Source organism: Aythya marila (assembly GCF_965140915.1).
Source record: "Aythya marila genome assembly, chromosome: Z".
NCBI classification, from domain to species: domain Eukaryota; kingdom Metazoa; phylum Chordata; class Aves; order Anseriformes; family Anatidae; genus Aythya; species Aythya marila.
Window position 1 is genome coordinate 10,621,222 of NC_139080.1, and position 16,618 is coordinate 10,637,839.

At 57.3% G+C, this 16,618-nt stretch overlaps 3 protein-coding genes across 3 annotated transcripts; all 3 read left to right on the forward strand.

Moving 5' to 3' along the window:
- The first annotated feature begins 2,867 nt into the window (after positions 1 to 2,867).
- LOC309889978 (avidin-like) lies at positions 2,868 to 4,616 on the forward strand. Its single transcript, XM_082783294.1, has 4 exons — positions 2,868 to 2,978; positions 3,079 to 3,280; positions 3,928 to 4,048; positions 4,136 to 4,616. The coding sequence occupies exons 1-4, from the start codon at positions 2,907 to 2,909 to the stop codon at positions 4,167 to 4,169; spliced, it is 429 nt and encodes a 142-aa protein (XP_082639420.1). The 5' UTR covers positions 2,868 to 2,906; the 3' UTR covers positions 4,170 to 4,616.
- A 4,382-nt stretch (positions 4,617 to 8,998) lies between these two features.
- Positions 8,999 to 10,747, forward strand: LOC309890127 (avidin-like). The gene is made up of 4 exons (XM_082783700.1): positions 8,999 to 9,109; positions 9,210 to 9,411; positions 10,059 to 10,179; positions 10,267 to 10,747. The coding sequence occupies exons 1-4, from the start codon at positions 9,038 to 9,040 to the stop codon at positions 10,298 to 10,300; spliced, it is 429 nt and encodes a 142-aa protein (XP_082639826.1). The 5' UTR covers positions 8,999 to 9,037; the 3' UTR covers positions 10,301 to 10,747.
- Positions 10,748 to 14,270: 3,523 nt separating this feature from the next.
- On the forward strand, positions 14,271 to 16,019 carry LOC309890324 (avidin-like). The gene is made up of 4 exons (XM_082784052.1): positions 14,271 to 14,381; positions 14,482 to 14,683; positions 15,331 to 15,451; positions 15,539 to 16,019. The coding sequence occupies exons 1-4, from the start codon at positions 14,310 to 14,312 to the stop codon at positions 15,570 to 15,572; spliced, it is 429 nt and encodes a 142-aa protein (XP_082640178.1). The 5' UTR covers positions 14,271 to 14,309; the 3' UTR covers positions 15,573 to 16,019.
- Positions 16,020 to 16,618: the final 599 nt, after the last annotated feature.

The following is a 16,618-nucleotide window of genomic DNA, read 5'->3' on the forward strand; positions in this document are numbered from 1 at the left end:
AGGGTTAGAGAAAGGCCCAATGCTGTTCCACTGCTGCTCAGCAGTAGACACAACACTGGTGTGATACCACTGCTGTTCCAGCTACAAGTACAGAGTACGGCACTGTATGGGCTGCTGCCGGGAAAGTTAACATTCCAGCCAGACCCAGTACAGCTCATCACCCCAGTCCTTGCAGTCTCTCTGCTGGTTACACACTTTATTGATATCTATGCATTCTCCACTTCTGCACTTGAATTTGCCAGGTCCAGAGCACTGAATAACATTGTTAGAGTTTGCTTCATCAGTGCCATCCAGACAGTCTCTCACACCACTGCACTGCCTACTCCCATGGACACAGTTCCCATCTTCACATCTGAACTGGTCTGGCCTGCCGGTCCGAGAAGGGCAGTTAATTTCATCACTTCCATCCTTGCAATCAGGATCTCCATCACATCGCCACTTCTCGTGGATACATTCACCTGAGCCGCACTGCACCTCACTCATAGAACACTTCACTGGAGGTGCAGGCTGGCGGCCACACTGCTCCAAAGATTCATCCGAGTGGTCGGAGCAGTCAGCATCATCATCACACACCCAGCTGATAGGGATGCAGGTAGAACTCTTGCACTGAAACTCATGAACACCACAGGTAGGAGGTGCACACTCCAGCTCATCGCTACCATCACTGCAGTCATCTTGAACATTGCAGACAAAGCTTTTGGAAATACATTGCCCACTACTGCATGTGAATTCTGCTGCACTACAAGTCACAATGCCACAATTCTCTTCATCTTCTCCACTGTCACAGTCCTTTTCACCACCACATTTCCAGGACACCGGGATACGCTGGACTGACTGAGGACCACAGCTGATTTCATTTACCCGACATGTTCTCATATGACACAGATCAGCACTCTCATCAGACCCATTTTCACAGTCCGGATCCCCATCACACGGCCACCTATTTGGCACACACTGACCACTGTTGCAAAGTCAGGTTCAGCACACGTCTTCTTCACACAAGCACTCTCATCACTGCCATCTGAGCAGTCTTCACATTTTACTCTAGCACTGTCAGCGGCAGTGCACAGGCAGGCGAGGGCGAGCAGCAGGCAGAGCGCCCCACAGAGCAGCAGCGCCTGCCACCGCTCCGCACCTGTGTCACTTATACTACTCCTATTACCCGTGCCGTCAGTGTCAGTGGCATCCTCCTGGTACCGTTTCTGTCTTTGCCGCCCCTTACTCTTCCCCTTTTCTTTTTGCCACTGACCATTCACCACAAATGGATGAGACACATGATTACTAGTTAGGAAAGAGAGTGTAACGTCTGTTTTACGGCTGCAGGCCGTGCCAGCTGCAACCCTAGAAGCTGTTTGTGAACGAGCCTGCCGGTGGTCATTTGGCAGTGTAATCTGCGTCTCTGCACTCCTGCCCCGCAATAGAGCTAAATTGTCACTAGTAATCTGTAGAATGTGGCAACCCCACGGAATCTTATCCAGAAACATAGTTATAACACCGATCTGGGGACGAATAGTCTTTTTTGCATTGCAAGATAACCCTCTTATAAAAAGAATGCCAGAGAGAAGCAGCACAGCCGCTGCTGCCGCTGCCTCCATGGTTACGTCAGACAGGCTGCAGGGTCCTGATGTCCGTCCCTCTGCTCTGTGCCGACTCGCCTCACGGTGAGGGTCGGCTGCCGTTGTCCACTGACGCCTCTGGTCTCCCGTAGCAACTCGATCTCGGATGTCCCGTATCGCACCGCGATTACTTCAATTTCATGCGATTACTTCAAATTTCCCGCGTCTCTCCGCGATTCCTTTTTCCGCGTCCCTCCGCGATTCTGCGTCCCTCAGCGATTCCGTTTCCTGCGTCCCTCCGCGATTCCGTTTCCCACGTCCCTCCGCGATTCCGCGTCCCTCCGCATTCCGATGTGCCGGCGCCGCTAGTGTCCCGCTGCGCTGCGATGTTTGTCCCGGCGCCGCTGCGATGTCCTGTTCGGGTCCTGTTCAGGGGTCCCTGTTCGGGCGCCATATGTTGCAGGAAGCACGGCCGAAAGCACGACAGACACCAGTAGAGTCAGGTCATGCTCCATTTTATTGCCCGAATAGCCTGACTTTTATAGAGAACTTAACAGGGGTGGACAGTGTTTCACACAAGATTATTGGTCAAAAGCACTCAGACAAACAGCTACAAGAAAACAACCCCACCTGCAAGAAAACAACCCCCTTGTGATTAGCAGTCACATAGACCTTGTCCTTGAGGCCAGCTACTGGTAACAATATTTTTCTAAATTCCTCAGTTGGGCGATGTGGGAACACTGTCATGGGAACTTCTCATAGTTGCCCTGGTAGCTTGGTTTGCTCAGCTACAGCAAGCCATGGGATTTTTGCTGTTTCAAGAAATCCCTCAACAGGGGACATCACCTCCCTAGCCCTGCTGGTCACACTGTTTCTTATGCAAGCCAGGATGCTCTTGGCCTTCTTGGCCACCTGAGCACACTGCTGGCTCATATTCAGCCAACTATCCACCATCACTCCCAGGTCCTTTTCCGCCAGGCAGCTCAGAATATGGCATTGATATCACCGGGTAGTCCCTGTGTAACCTGGGAATGGCCATGGTGCAAACAAGGGGCAGCAGGAGGGAGGGAGTGTCTTCTTTCCCAGAAAGTATTTTCCTTGTTTGAGCCTCCATGATGCCAGCTCCCCCGCAAGGCTCTTGGTAAACACCAGCAAGGAAGCACAGTTTCAACATCAGATTTTCAGAATTCCAATCCCAAATCTTGTAGGGGTGGGAATGGCCCCTTCATGGTGGAACCGCCCCGATTGCACAACCCAAGCCTGGGCAGAGCTGCCACCTGCAGCCCCGTGGCAATAAAAAGGCGAGGGAGCCCTGCGAGGAGCACAGCCGCCCGTCCGCCTTCTGCAGAGATGGTGCCGACGACCTCCCTCCTGCTGCTGCTCGGCCTGGCCCTGCTGGCCCCCGGCCTCTCTGCTGACCAGGTAAGGGGATGGGGATGGGTTTGGGGATGGGTAGTGGGACTGTGCCCCTGGGGGCCTCCTTGACTGCCTCCTGCCCGGTGCTGAGCCCTCTCTGCCCCAGTGCGTGCTGACCGGGCGCTGGATCAACGACCAGGGCTCCGACATGACCATCGGGGCTGTGAACAGCAACGGCGAGTTCACCGGCACCTACCACACGCCTGTGATGACGACGACAAAAGATATCAAAGCATCACCTCTGGTGGGAATCCAGCACATCAAGACACAGCCCACTTTTGGCTTCACTGTCAACTGGAATTTTACAGGTTCGTCTCCTCTCCTTGTGCTGTCCCTGGTGCTCCCATCCACTCCCTGTGCTTTCTCCTTCCGCTCTACCCTCCCCTGTGGTGCCCTGATGCTCGGCAGCCCTGCCGTGTGCCAGCCTTGAGGCTCTCCTGCCCTTCATGCAGCATGCCCTAGGGCTCCCCACCTTTGGTGTCCCCAGAGCTCCCCCATCCCCTCCCATGTCCCCACTGGTCCCCCATGCCTGCCCCCAGAGCCTCGCCACCTCTGGGTGAGGAATCTCCTCCTACCACCTATCCAAATCTCTCCTCTCTTAGCTTCAAGCCGTTCCCCTTGTCCTATCCCTCCACCCCCTGACAAAGGGGTCCCACGATAGCAGAGCAGAGGGGGACAATCCCCTCCCTCGCCCTGCTGCCCACGCTGTGTTGGTGCAGCCCAGGACACGGGGCAGCAAGCACACGTTGCTGGCCCATGTCCCGCTTCTCATCAACCAACAGCCCCAGGCCCTTCTCCTCGGGGCTGCTCTCAGTGCATTCCCCACCCAGCGTGTGTCTGTGGTGTTCCCGAAGTTCCTGAGTGTGCCAGAGGGCAGGGACAGCCCGAGCGAGCTGTCCCCAGGGCCAAGGAGCCCAGACCCAGCCACGCTCCCCTCACCTGCCCTTCCCCGCAGACACCACCGCCGTCTTCACGGGCCAGTGCTTCGTGGACACGGAGGGCAAGGAGGTCCTGAAGACCATGTGGCTCCTGCGGTCACACGTCAGAAGCATCGCTGACGACTGGAATGCCACCAGGTGAGCCCGGAGCAGAGGCACAGGGCCTAGGGAGAGACGTGGTGGCCCCGTGCCTCCTGCCTGACGTCTCCTGCTCTGTCCCTGCAGGACCGGCACCGTCACCTTCACCCGCCTGCCATAAGAGATGGAGCGAGGCTGGCCCCGTGGGGGTCCCAAGGCTGGCCACTGGCTTCTAGAGGCCTTGTGGCACCTGAAGGGGGCTACAGGAGAGCTGGGGTGGGACTCTGTGCCGGGGGGTGATAGGGAATGGCTTTAAAGTGTAAGAAGGGGGATTTAGATTAGATACATGTATTCGTAAGAAATTCTTCACTCAGAGGGTGGTGAGGCCCTGTCCCAGGCTGCCCAGAGCAGCTGTGGCTGCCCCATCCCTGGCAGTGCTCAAGGCCAGGCTGCATGGGGCTGGGGGCAGCCTGGGCTGGTGGGAGGTGTCCCTGCCCATGGCAGGGGGTTGGAGTTAGGTGGTGTGTAAGGTCCCTTCCAACCCAGAACACTCTGTGACTCTGTGATTGCGTGACAACACCTGGGCATGGCCAATGCCCCTGCCTCTCCTCACAATAAAGCTTTACTGCAAACACCTCTGGCTCCTGTCACCTCCTGTCCCTTTGGGCTATGTGTGAGCCCTGGCTCCCGTGTCCCCCCCGCGTGGTGTCCCACTGCCTCTCCCATCACCCGTCCCCGGGCCCTGACGCCCACCCCGTGGCACGGTGGCACCAGCAGTGGCACCCATGTCACGGCGTGCCCTGTGCCACCACAGGCAGTGGCCCGTCACCACCGGGTGCCCCTTGGCAGGAGGCCCAGAGGCACCGCACAGCCCCCGCCACTATAAACGGGGCCGAGCGGGGCCGCAGCTGTGCAGGCAGAGCCTGGCCGCGGCAGTGCGATCATGGGGAGCCTCCGCTGCTGCCTCCTGCTCGCCCTGGCCCTGCTTGGCCTCCACCCCGCTGCCGCCGGGAAGGTGAGGGCTGCTGGGGGCCTGTGCTGAGCTGTGCTGAGCTGAGCTGTGCCGAGCTGAGCTGTGCCGAGCCATGCCGTCATGGGCGTGCAGCACATCTGGCTACGGGCTTCTGTGGTTCTGGGGTTGAGTGCTTTCACTCTGCCTTTCACTTGATACTACCAAACTGATCACCAGTGCCTCAGCACCCAACTCTTCAAATGCCCAACACCTCAGCATCCAACTCCTCAGCACCAACTCCTGGGATGGTTTCACTCGGGTGGGCAGCTGAGCTCCACCACAACGCCTCTCTCACTCCCCCTCCTCAAAGGCAAAGGGGGAGAAAACACGATGAAAAGGGCTCAAGGGTAAAGATAAGGACCGGGAGATCACTCAAAAGTTGTCGTGATGGGCAAACCAGACTCAGCATAGGGAGACAGTAAGATTTATTGCCTAGTAGTAACAAGCTAGAGAAGTGAGAAACAAAGGAAAGAAACCAAAAGCACCTCCCCCCCAACCACCCTCTTCCACCTCATTCCCCAGAGCGGCGCAGGGGAATGAAGGAACGGGGCTTATGGTCAGTCTACAGCGCTTCTTCTCCGCCGCTCCTTCTCGGTCACTCTCGTCCCCTGTGCTGTGGGGTCCCTCCCACGGGATGCAGTCCTTGCTGAACTGATCTGGCGGCAGCTGCCCACAGGCAGCAGCTCTTCCAGAACTGCTCCTGATATCAGTACGTACCACGGGGTCCATCCCTCAGGAGAAAACTGCTCCAACCTGGCTCCCCCACGGGCAGCAGCTCCTGCCAGGTCACCTGCTCCTGCGCGGGCTCCTCTCCACGGGCTACAGGTCCTGCTTCACCATAGTCCTCACCACAGGCCACAGGGGACTTCTGCTCCAGCTCCTGGAGCGCCTCTCCCCCTCCTCCTCCACTGACCTTAGTGCCTGCAAGGCTGTTCCTCACTCCTCTCACTGTCCCAGCTGCTCTGAGGTGCAGCTTCTTTTTCTATTTTTTATTTTTCCCTGTCTTACATCTGCTCTCACAGAGGTGCAACCAACAGCGCTTATTGGCTCGGCTCTGGTCAGCAGCGGGGCCCTTACGTGACATGGGGCAGCTTCTGGATTCTTCTCACAGAAGCCACACGTATGGCCCCCTGCTACCAAAACCTTGACACGTAAACCCAACTTCACAGCACCCAACACCTCAGCACCCTCAGCACCCAAGTTCTCAGTACCCAACACTTCAGTGCCGACCACCTCAGCACCCAACACCTCAGTACCCAAGAATCTCAGCACCCAACATCAGAGCACCCAGCTCCTCAGCCCCCAACTCCTCAGTACCCAACATTTCAGTGCCCAACAATTCAGCTCCCAACTCCTCAGCACCCAAGTTCTCAACCAAAACCTTGACATATAAACCCACTACTCAGCACCCAACTCTTCAGCACCCAACACCTCAGTAACCAAGTTCTCAACCAAAACCTTGACATATAAACAAACACACAACTTAGCACCCAACTCCTCAGCACCAAACTCCTCAGCACCCTACTCCTCAGCACCCAACTCCTCAGCGCCCAAGTTCTCAACCAAAACCTTGACATATAAACCCACTACTCAGCACCCAAGTCCTCAGCACCCAACACCTCAGTAACCAACTTATCAGTGCCAACTCCTCAGTACTCAACACCTCAGCTCCCAACACCTCAGCACCCAAGTTCTCGACCAAAACCTTGACATATAAACACACAACTTAGCACCAAACTCCTCAGCACCCAACTCCTCAGCACCCAACTCCTCAGCGCCCAACACTTTGGATGCCAGCAGGGCTCCGTGGCTGGCTGCAGCACCCCAGGGCCGGCCCTTTCACGTGGCTCCCTATCAGCTGCACATCAGAACCAAGCTGTCCAGAAGGGCCAGCCTTGTCCCCAGGGTGGGGGCCCGTGTCCTCAACGCCATCAGGATGTCACCAACCACAGCGTGCCCTCCTCTCACTGTCCCAGCTGCTCTGAGGTGCAGAAATATTTTATTTTATTTTATTTTATTTTATTTTATTTTATTTTATTTTATTTTATTTTATTTTATTTTATTTTATTTTATTTTATTTTATTTTATTTTATTTTATTTTATTTTATTTTATTTTATTATTTATTTTTTTTTTCCCCTGTCCTACATCTGCTCTCACAGAGGTGCAACCAACAGCGCTTATTGGCTCAGCTCTGGTCAGCAGCGGGGCCCTTACGTGACATGGGGCAGCTTCTGGATTCTTCTCACAGAAGCCACACGTATGGCCCCCTGCTACCAAAATCTTGACATGTAAACCCAACTTCACAGCACCCAACACCTCAGCACCCTCAGCACCCAAGTTCTCAGTACCCAACATTTCAGTGCCCAACAATTCAGCTCCCAACTCCTCAGCACCCAAGTTCTCAACCAAAACCTTGACATATAAACCCACTACTCAGCACCCAAGTCCTCAGCACCCAACACCTCAGTAACCAACTTATCAGTGCCAACTCCTCAGTACTCAACACCTCAGCTCCCAACACCTCAGCACCCAAGTTCTCGACCAAAACCTTGACATATAAACACACAACTTAGCACCAAACTCCTCAGCACCCAACTCCTCAGCACCCAACTCCTCAGCACGCAACTCCTCAGCGCCCAACACTTTGGATGCCAGCAGGGCTCCGTGGCTGGCTGCAGCACCCCAGGGCCGGCCCTTTCACGTGGCTCCCTATCAGCTGCACATCAGAACCACGCTTTCCAGAAGGGCCACCCTTGTCCTCAGGGTGGGGGCCCGTGTCCTCAACGCCATCAGGACGTCACCAACCACAGCGTGGCTGTGGGCTGTGCCGTGTGGGTGAGCCAGCAAGGGCATGCTCCCTCACCTTCTGGCCACATCCTCCGTGCTGGAGCAGCACACGGGAGTGATATTGAGCCAGGACCACCCTCACTGCACAAAACTACGCATCCTTCCTGACCGAAATACGCACATGAATCACAGAATCACAGAATCACAGGATTTCTAGGTTGGAAGAGACCTCAAGATCATCGAGTCCAACCTCTGACCTAACGCTAACAGTCCCCACTAAACCATATCCCTAAGCTCTACATCTAAACATCTTTTGAAGACTTCCAGGGATGGTGACTCCACCACTTCCCTGGGCAGCCTGTTCCAGTGTCTTAACAACCCTTTCAGTAAAGAAGTTCTTCCTAAGATCCAACCTAAAACTCCCCTGGCGCAACTTAAGCCCATTCCCCCTCGTCCTGTCACCAGGCACGTGGGAGAATAGACCAACCCCCACCTCGCTACAGCCTCCTTTAAGGTATCTGTAGAGAGCAATAAGGTCACCCCTGAGCCTCCTTTTCTCCAGGCTGAACAAGCCCAGCTCCCTCAGCCGCTCCTCGGAGGACTTGTTCTCCAGGCCCCTCACCAGCTTCGTTGCCCTTCTCTGGACCCACTCAAGTACCTCGATGTCCTTCTTGTAGCGAGGGGCCCAAAACTGAACACAGTACTCGAGGTGCGGCCTCACCAGAGCCGAGTACAGGGGGACAATCACCTCCCTAGCCCTGCTGGTCACACTGTTTCTTATGCAAGCCAGGATGCTCTTGACCTTCTTGGCCACCTGAGCACACTGCTGGCTCATATTCAGCCAACTATCCACCATCACTCCCAGGTCCTTTTCCACCAGGCAGCTCAGAATATGGCATTGATATCACCGGGTAGTCCCTGTGTAACCTGGGAATGGCCATGGTGCAAACAAGGGGCAGCAGGAGGGAGGGAGTGTCTTCCCCAGAAAGTATTTTCCTTGTTTGAGCCTCCATGATGCCAGCTCCCCCGCAAGGCTCTTGGTAAACACCAGCAAGGAAGCACAGTTTCAACATCAGATTTTCAGAATTCCAATCCCAAATCTTGTAGGGGTGGGAATGGCCCCTTCATGGTGGAACCGCCCCGATTGCACAACCCAAGCCTGGGCAGAGCTGCCACCTGCAGCCCCGTGGCAATAAAAAGGCGAGGGAGCCCTGCGAGGAGCACAGCCGCCCGTCCGCCTTCTGCAGAGATGGTGCCGACGACCTCCCTCCTGCTGCTGCTCGGCCTGGCCCTGCTGGCCCCCGGCCTCTCTGCTGACCAGGTAAGGGGATGGGGATGGGTTTGGGGATGGGTAGTGGGACTGTGCCCCTGGGGGCCTCCTTGACTGCCTCCTGCCCGGTGCTGAGCCCTCTCTGCCCCAGTGCGTGCTGACCGGGCGCTGGATCAACGACCAGGGCTCCGACATGACCATCGGGGCTGTGAACAGCAACGGCGAGTTCACCGGCACCTACCACACGCCTGTGATGACGACGACAAAAGATATCAAAGCATCACCTCTGGTGGGAATCCAGCACATCAAGACACAGCCCACTTTTGGCTTCACTGTCAACTGGAATTTTACAGGTTCGTCTCCTCTCCTTGTGCTGTCCCTGGTGCTCCCATCCACTCCCTGTGCTTTCTCCTTCCGCTCTACCCTCCCCTGTGGTGCCCTGATGCTCGGCAGCCCTGCCGTGTGCCAGCCTTGAGGCTCTCCTGCCCTTCATGCAGCATGCCCTAGGGCTCCCCACCTTTGGTGTCCCCAGAGCTCCCCCATCCCCTCCCATGTCCCCACTGGTCCCCCATGCCTGCCCCCAGAGCCTCGCCACCTCTGGGTGAGGAATCTCCTCCTACCACCTATCCAAATCTCTCCTCTCTTAGCTTCAAGCCGTTCCCCTTGTCCTATCCCTCCACCCCCTGACAAAGGGGTCCCACGATAGCAGAGCAGAGGGGGACAATCCCCTCCCTCGCCCTGCTGCCCACGCTGTGTTGGTACAGCCCAGGACACGGGGCAGCAAGCACACGTTGCTGGCCCATGTCCCGCTTCTCATCAACCAACAGCCCCAGGCCCTTCTCCTCGGGGCTGCTCTCAGTGCATTCCCCACCCAGCGTGTGTCTGTGGTGTTCCCGAAGTTCCTGAGTGTGCCAGAGGGCAGGGACAGCCCGAGCGAGCTGTCCCCAGGGCCAAGGAGCCCAGACCCAGCCACGCTCCCCTCACCTGCCCTTCCCCGCAGACACCACCGCCGTCTTCACGGGCCAGTGCTTCGTGGACACGGAGGGCAAGGAGGTCCTGAAGACCATGTGGCTCCTGCGGTCACACGTCAACAGCATCGCTGACGACTGGAATGCCACCAGGTGAGCCCGGAGCAGAGGCACAGGGCCTAGGGAGAGACGTGGTGGCCCCGTGCCTCCTGCCTGACGTCTCCTGCTCTGTCCCTGCAGGACCGGCACCGACAACTTCACCCGCCTGCCATAAGAGATGGAGCGAGGCTGGCCCCGTGGGGGTCCCAAGGCTGGCCACTGGCTTCTAGAGGCCTTGTGGCACCTGAAGGGGGCTACAGGAGAGCTGGGGTGGGACTCTGTGCTGGGGGGTGATAGGGAATGGCTTTAAAGTGTAAGAAGGGGGATTTAGATTAGATACATGTATTCGTAAGAAATTCTTCACCCAGAGGGTGGTGAGGCCCTGTCCCAGGCTGCCCAGAGCAGCTGTGGCTGCCCCATCCCTGGCAGTGCTCAAGGCCAGGCTGCATGGGGCTGGGGGCAGCCTGGGCTGGTGGGAGGTGTCCCTGCCCATGGCAGGGGGTTGGAGTTAGGTGGTGTGTAAGGTCCCTTCCAACCCAGAACACTCTGTGACTCTGTGATTGCGTGACAACACCTGGGCATGGCCAATGCCCCTGCCTCTCCTCACAATAAAGCTTTACTGCAAACACCTCTGGCTCCTGTCACCTCCTGTCCCTTTGGGCTATGTGTGAGCCCTGGCTCCCGTGTCCCCCCCGCGTGGTGTCCCACTGCCTCTCCCATCACCCGTCCCCGGGCCCTGACGCCCACCCCGTGGCACGGTGGCACCAGCAGTGGCACCCATGTCACGGCGTGCCCTGTGCCACCACAGGCAGTGGCCCGTCACCACCGGGTGCCCCTTGGCAGGAGGCCCAGAGGCACCGCACAGCCCCCGCCACTATAAACGGGGCTGAGCGGGGCCGCAGCTGTGCAGGCAGAGCCTGGCCGCGGCAGTGCGATCATGGGGAGCCTCCGCTGCTGCCTCCTGCTCGCCCTGGCCCTGCTTGGCCTCCACCCCGCTGCCGCCGGGAAGGTGAGGGCTGCTGGGGGCCTGTGCTGAGCTGTGCTGAGCTGAGCTGTGCCGAGCTGAGCTGTGCCGAGCCATGCCGTCATGGGCGTGCAGCACATCTGGCTACGGGCTTCTGTGGTTCTGGGGTTGAGTGCTTTCACTCTGCCTTTCACTTGATACTACCAAACTGATCACCAGTGCCTCAGCACCCAACTCTTCAAATGCCCAACACCTCAGCATCCAACTCCTCAGCACCAACTCCTGGGATGGTTTCACTCGGGTGGGCAGCTGAGCTCCACCACAACGCCTCTCTCACTCCCCCTCCTCAAAGGCAAAGGGGGAGAAAACACGATGAAAAGGGCTCAAGGGTAAAGATAAGGACCGGGAGATCACTCAAAAGTTGTCGTGATGGGCAAACCAGACTCAGCATAGGGAGACAGTAAGATTTATTGCCTAGTAGTAACAAGCTAGAGAAGTGAGAAACAAAGGAAAGAAACCAAAAGCACCTCCCCCCCAACCACCCTCTTCCACCTCATTCCCCAGAGCGGCGCAGGGGAATGAAGGAACGGGGCTTATGGTCAGTCTACAGCGCTTCTTCTCCGCCGCTCCTTCTCGGTCACTCTCGTCCCCTGTGCTGTGGGGTCCCTCCCACGGGATGCAGTCCTTGCTGAACTGATCTGGCGGCAGCTGCCCACAGGCAGCAGCTCTTCCAGAACTGCTCCTGATATCAGTACGTACCACGGGGTCCATCCCTCAGGAGAAAACTGCTCCAACCTGGCTCCCCCACGGGCAGCAGCTCCTGCCAGGTCACCTGCTCCTGCGCGGGCTCCTCTCCACGGGCTACAGGTCCTGCTTCACCATAGTCCTCACCACAGGCCACAGGGGACTTCTGCTCCAGCTCCTGGAGCGCCTCTCCCCCTCCTCCTCCACTGACCTTAGTGCCTGCAAGGCTGTTCCTCACTCCTCTCACTGTCCCAGCTGCTCTGAGGTGCAGCTTCTTTTTCTATTTTTTATTTTTCCCTGTCTTACATCTGCTCTCACAGAGGTGCAACCAACAGCGCTTATTGGCTCGGCTCTGGTCAGCAGCGGGGCCCTTACGTGACATGGGGCAGCTTCTGGATTCTTCTCACAGAAGCCACACGTATGGCCCCCTGCTACCAAAACCTTGACACGTAAACCCAACTTCACAGCACCCAACACCTCAGCACCCTCAGCACCCAAGTTCTCAGTACCCAACACTTCAGTGCCGACCACCTCAGCACCCAACACCTCAGTACCCAAGAATCTCAGCACCTAACATCAGAGCACCCAGCTCCTCAGCCCCCAACTCCTCAGTACCCAACATTTCAGTGCCCAACAATTCAGCTCCCAACTCCTCAGCACCCAAGTTCTCAACCAAAACCTTGACATATAAACCCACTACTCAGCACCCAACTCTTCAGCACCCAACACCTCAGTAACCAAGTTCTCAACCAAAACCTTGACATATAAACAAACACACAACTTAGCACCCAACTCCTCAGCACCAAACTCCTCAGCACCCTACTCCTCAGCACCCAACTCCTCAGCGCCCAAGTTCTCAACCAAAACCTTGACATATAAACCCACTACTCAGCACCCAAGTCCTCAGCACCCAACACCTCAGTAACCAACTTATCAGTGCCAACTCCTCAGTACTCAACACCTCAGCTCCCAACACCTCAGCACCCAAGTTCTCGACCAAAACCTTGACATATAAACACACAACTTAGCACCAAACTCCTCAGCACCCAACTCCTCAGCACCCAACTCCTCAGCGCCCAACACTTTGGATGCCAGCAGGGCTCCGTGGCTGGCTGCAGCACCCCAGGGCCGGCCCTTTCACGTGGCTCCCTATCAGCTGCACACCAGAACCACGCTTTCCAGAAGGGCCACCCTTGTCCTCAGGGTGGGGGCCCGTGTCCTCAACGCCATCAGGACGTCACCAACCACAGCGTGGCTGTGGGCTGTGCCGTGTGGGTGAGCCAGCAAGGGCATGCTCCCTCACCTTCTGGCCACATCCTCCGTGCTGGAGCAGCACACGGGAGTGATATTGAGCCAGGACCACCCTCACTGCACAAAACTACGCATCCTTCCTGACCGAAATACGCACATGAATCACAGAATCACAGAATCACAGGATTTCTAGGTTGGAAGAGACCTCAAGATCATCGAGTCCAACCTCTGACCTAACGCTAACAGTCCCCACTAAACCATATCCCTAAGCTCTACATCTAAACATCTTTTGAAGACTTCCAGGGATGGTGACTCCACCACTTCCCTGGGCAGCCTGTTCCAGTGTCTTAACAACCCTTTCAGTAAAGAAGTTCTTCCTAAGATCCAACCTAAAACTCCCCTGGCGCAACTTAAGCCCATTCCCCCTCGTCCTGTCACCAGGCACGTGGGAGAATAGACCAACCCCCACCTCGCTACAGCCTCCTTTAAGGTATCTGTAGAGAGCAATAAGGTCACCCCTGAGCCTCCTTTTCTCCAGGCTGAACAAGCCCAGCTCCCTCAGCCGCTCCTCGGAGGACTTGTTCTCCAGGCCCCTCACCAGCTTCGTTGCCCTTCTCTGGACCCACTCAAGTACCTCGATGTCCTTCTTGTAGCGAGGGGCCCAAAACTGAACACAGTACTCGAGGTGCGGCCTCACCAGAGCCGAGTACAGGGGGACAATCACCTCCCTAGCCCTGCTGGTCACACTGTTTCTTATGCAAGCCAGGATGCTCTTGACCTTCTTGGCCACCTGAGCACACTGCTGGCTCATATTCAGCCAACTATCCACCATCACTCCCAGGTCCTTTTCCACCAGGCAGCTCAGAATATGGCATTGATATCACCGGGTAGTCCCTGTGTAACCTGGGAATGGCCATGGTGCAAACAAGGGGCAGCAGGAGGGAGGGAGTGTCTTCCCCAGAAAGTATTTTCCTTGTTTGAGCCTCCATGATGCCAGCTCCCCCGCAAGGCTCTTGGTAAACACCAGCAAGGAAGCACAGTTTCAACATCAGATTTTCAGAATTCCAATCCCAAATCTTGTAGGGGTGGGAATGGCCCCTTCATGGTGGAACCGCCCCGATTGCACAACCCAAGCCTGGGCAGAGCTGCCACCTGCAGCCCCGTGGCAATAAAAAGGCGAGGGAGCCCTGCGAGGAGCACAGCCGCCCGTCCGCCTTCTGCAGAGATGGTGCCGACGACCTCCCTCCTGCTGCTGCTCGGCCTGGCCCTGCTGGCCCCCGGCCTCTCTGCTGACCAGGTAAGGGGATGGGGATGGGTTTGGGGATGGGTAGTGGGACTGTGCCCCTGGGGGCCTCCTTGACTGCCTCCTGCCCGGTGCTGAGCCCTCTCTGCCCCAGTGCGTGCTGACCGGGCGCTGGATCAACGACCAGGGCTCCGACATGACCATCGGGGCTGTGAACAGCAACGGCGAGTTCACCGGCACCTACCACACGCCTGTGATGACGACGACAAAAGATATCAAAGCATCACCTCTGGTGGGAATCCAGCACATCAAGACACAGCCCACTTTTGGCTTCACTGTCAACTGGAATTTTACAGGTTCGTCTCCTCTCCTTGTGCTGTCCCCGGTGCTCCCATCCACTCCCTGTGCTTTCTCCTTCCGCTCTACCCTCCCCTGTGGTGCCCTGATGCTCGGCAGCCCTGCCGTGTGCCAGCCTTGAGGCTCTCCTGCCCTTCATGCAGCATGCCCTAGGGCTCCCCACCTTTGGTGTCCCCAGAGCTCCCCCATCCCCTCCCATGTCCCCACTGGTCCCCCATGCCTGCCCCCAGAGCCTCGCCACCTCTGGGTGAGGAATCTCCTCCTACCACCTATCCAAATCTCTCCTCTCTTAGCTTCAAGCCGTTCCCCTTGTCCTATCCCTCCACCCCCTGACAAAGGGGTCCCACGATAGCAGAGCAGAGGGGGACAATCCCCTCCCTCGCCCTGCTGCCCACGCTGTGTTGGTGCAGCCCAGGACACGGGGCAGCAAGCACACGTTGCTGGCCCATGTCCCGCTTCTCATCAACCAACAGCCCCAGGCCCTTCTCCCCGGGGCTGCTCTCAGTGCATTCCCCACCCAGCGTGTGTCTGTGGTGTTCCCGAAGTTCCTGAGTGTGCCAGAGGGCAGGGACAGCCCGAGCGAGCTGTCCCCAGGGCCAAGGAGCCCAGACCCAGCCACGCTCCCCTCACCTGCCCTTCCCCGCAGACACCACCGCCGTCTTCACGGGCCAGTGCTTCGTGGACACGGAGGGCAAGGAGGTCCTGAAGACCATGTGGCTCCTGCGGTCACACGTCAGAAGCATCGCTGATGACTGGAATGCCACCAGGTGAGCCCGGAGCAGAGGCACAGGGCCTAGGGAGAGACGTGGTGGCCCCGTGCCTCCTGCCTGACGTCTCCTGCTCTGTCCCTGCAGGACCGGCACCGACAACTTCACCCGCCTGCCATAAGAGATGGAGCGAGGCTGGCCCCGTGGGGGTCCCAAGGCTGGCCACTGGCTTCTAGAGGCCTTGTGGCACCTGAAGGGGGCTACAGGAGAGCTGGGGTGGGACTCTGTGCTGGGGGGTGATAGGGAATGGCTTTAAAGTGTAAGAAGGGGGATTTAGATTAGATACATGTATTCGTAAGAAATTCTTCACCCAGAGGGTGGTGAGGCCCTGTCCCAGGCTGCCCAGAGCAGCTGTGGCTGCCCCATCCCTGGCAGTGCTCAAGGCCAGGCTGCATGGGGCTGGGGGCAGCCTGGGCTGGTGGGAGGTGTCCCTGCCCATGGCAGGGGGTTGGAGTTAGGTGGTGTGTAAGGTCCCTTCCAACCCAGAACACTCTGTGACTCTGTGATTGCGTGACAACACCTGGGCATGGCCAATGCCCCTGCCTCTCCTCACAATAAAGCTTTACTGCAAACACCTCTGGCTCCTGTCACCTCTTGTCCGTTCAGGCTATATTTGAGCCCTGGCTCCCGTGGGTGTTGGGTCTGTCTGGGATGGAGTCACCTTTCTCTGCAGCAGCCCACACAGTGCTGTGCCCTGCACTCAGAGCTGGAACAGCACTGGTATCTCTCCCGTGTTGTGTGTGCTGCTGCACACTGCAGGCACAGCATCAGGACTCCTTTAAAACCAGATTCTGCATAGGGAGACAGTAAGATTTATTGCCTATTAGTAACAAGTTAGAGAAGTGAGAAACAAAGGAAAGAAACCAAAAGCACCTCCCCCCCAACCACCCTCTTCCACCTCATTCCCCAGAGCGGCGCAGGGGAATGAAGGAACGGGGCTTATGGTCAGTCTACAGCGCTTCTTCTCCACCGCTCCTTCTCGGTCACTCTCATCCCCTGTGCTGTGGGGTCCCTCCCACGGGATGCAGTCCTTGCTGAACTGATCTGGCGGCGGCTGCCCACAGGCAGCAGCTCTTCCAGAACTGCTCCCGCACAGCTCTGTCCCACGGGGTCCATCCCTCAGGAGCAAACTGCTCCAGCATGGGTCCCCCATGGGTGGGTGGCAGC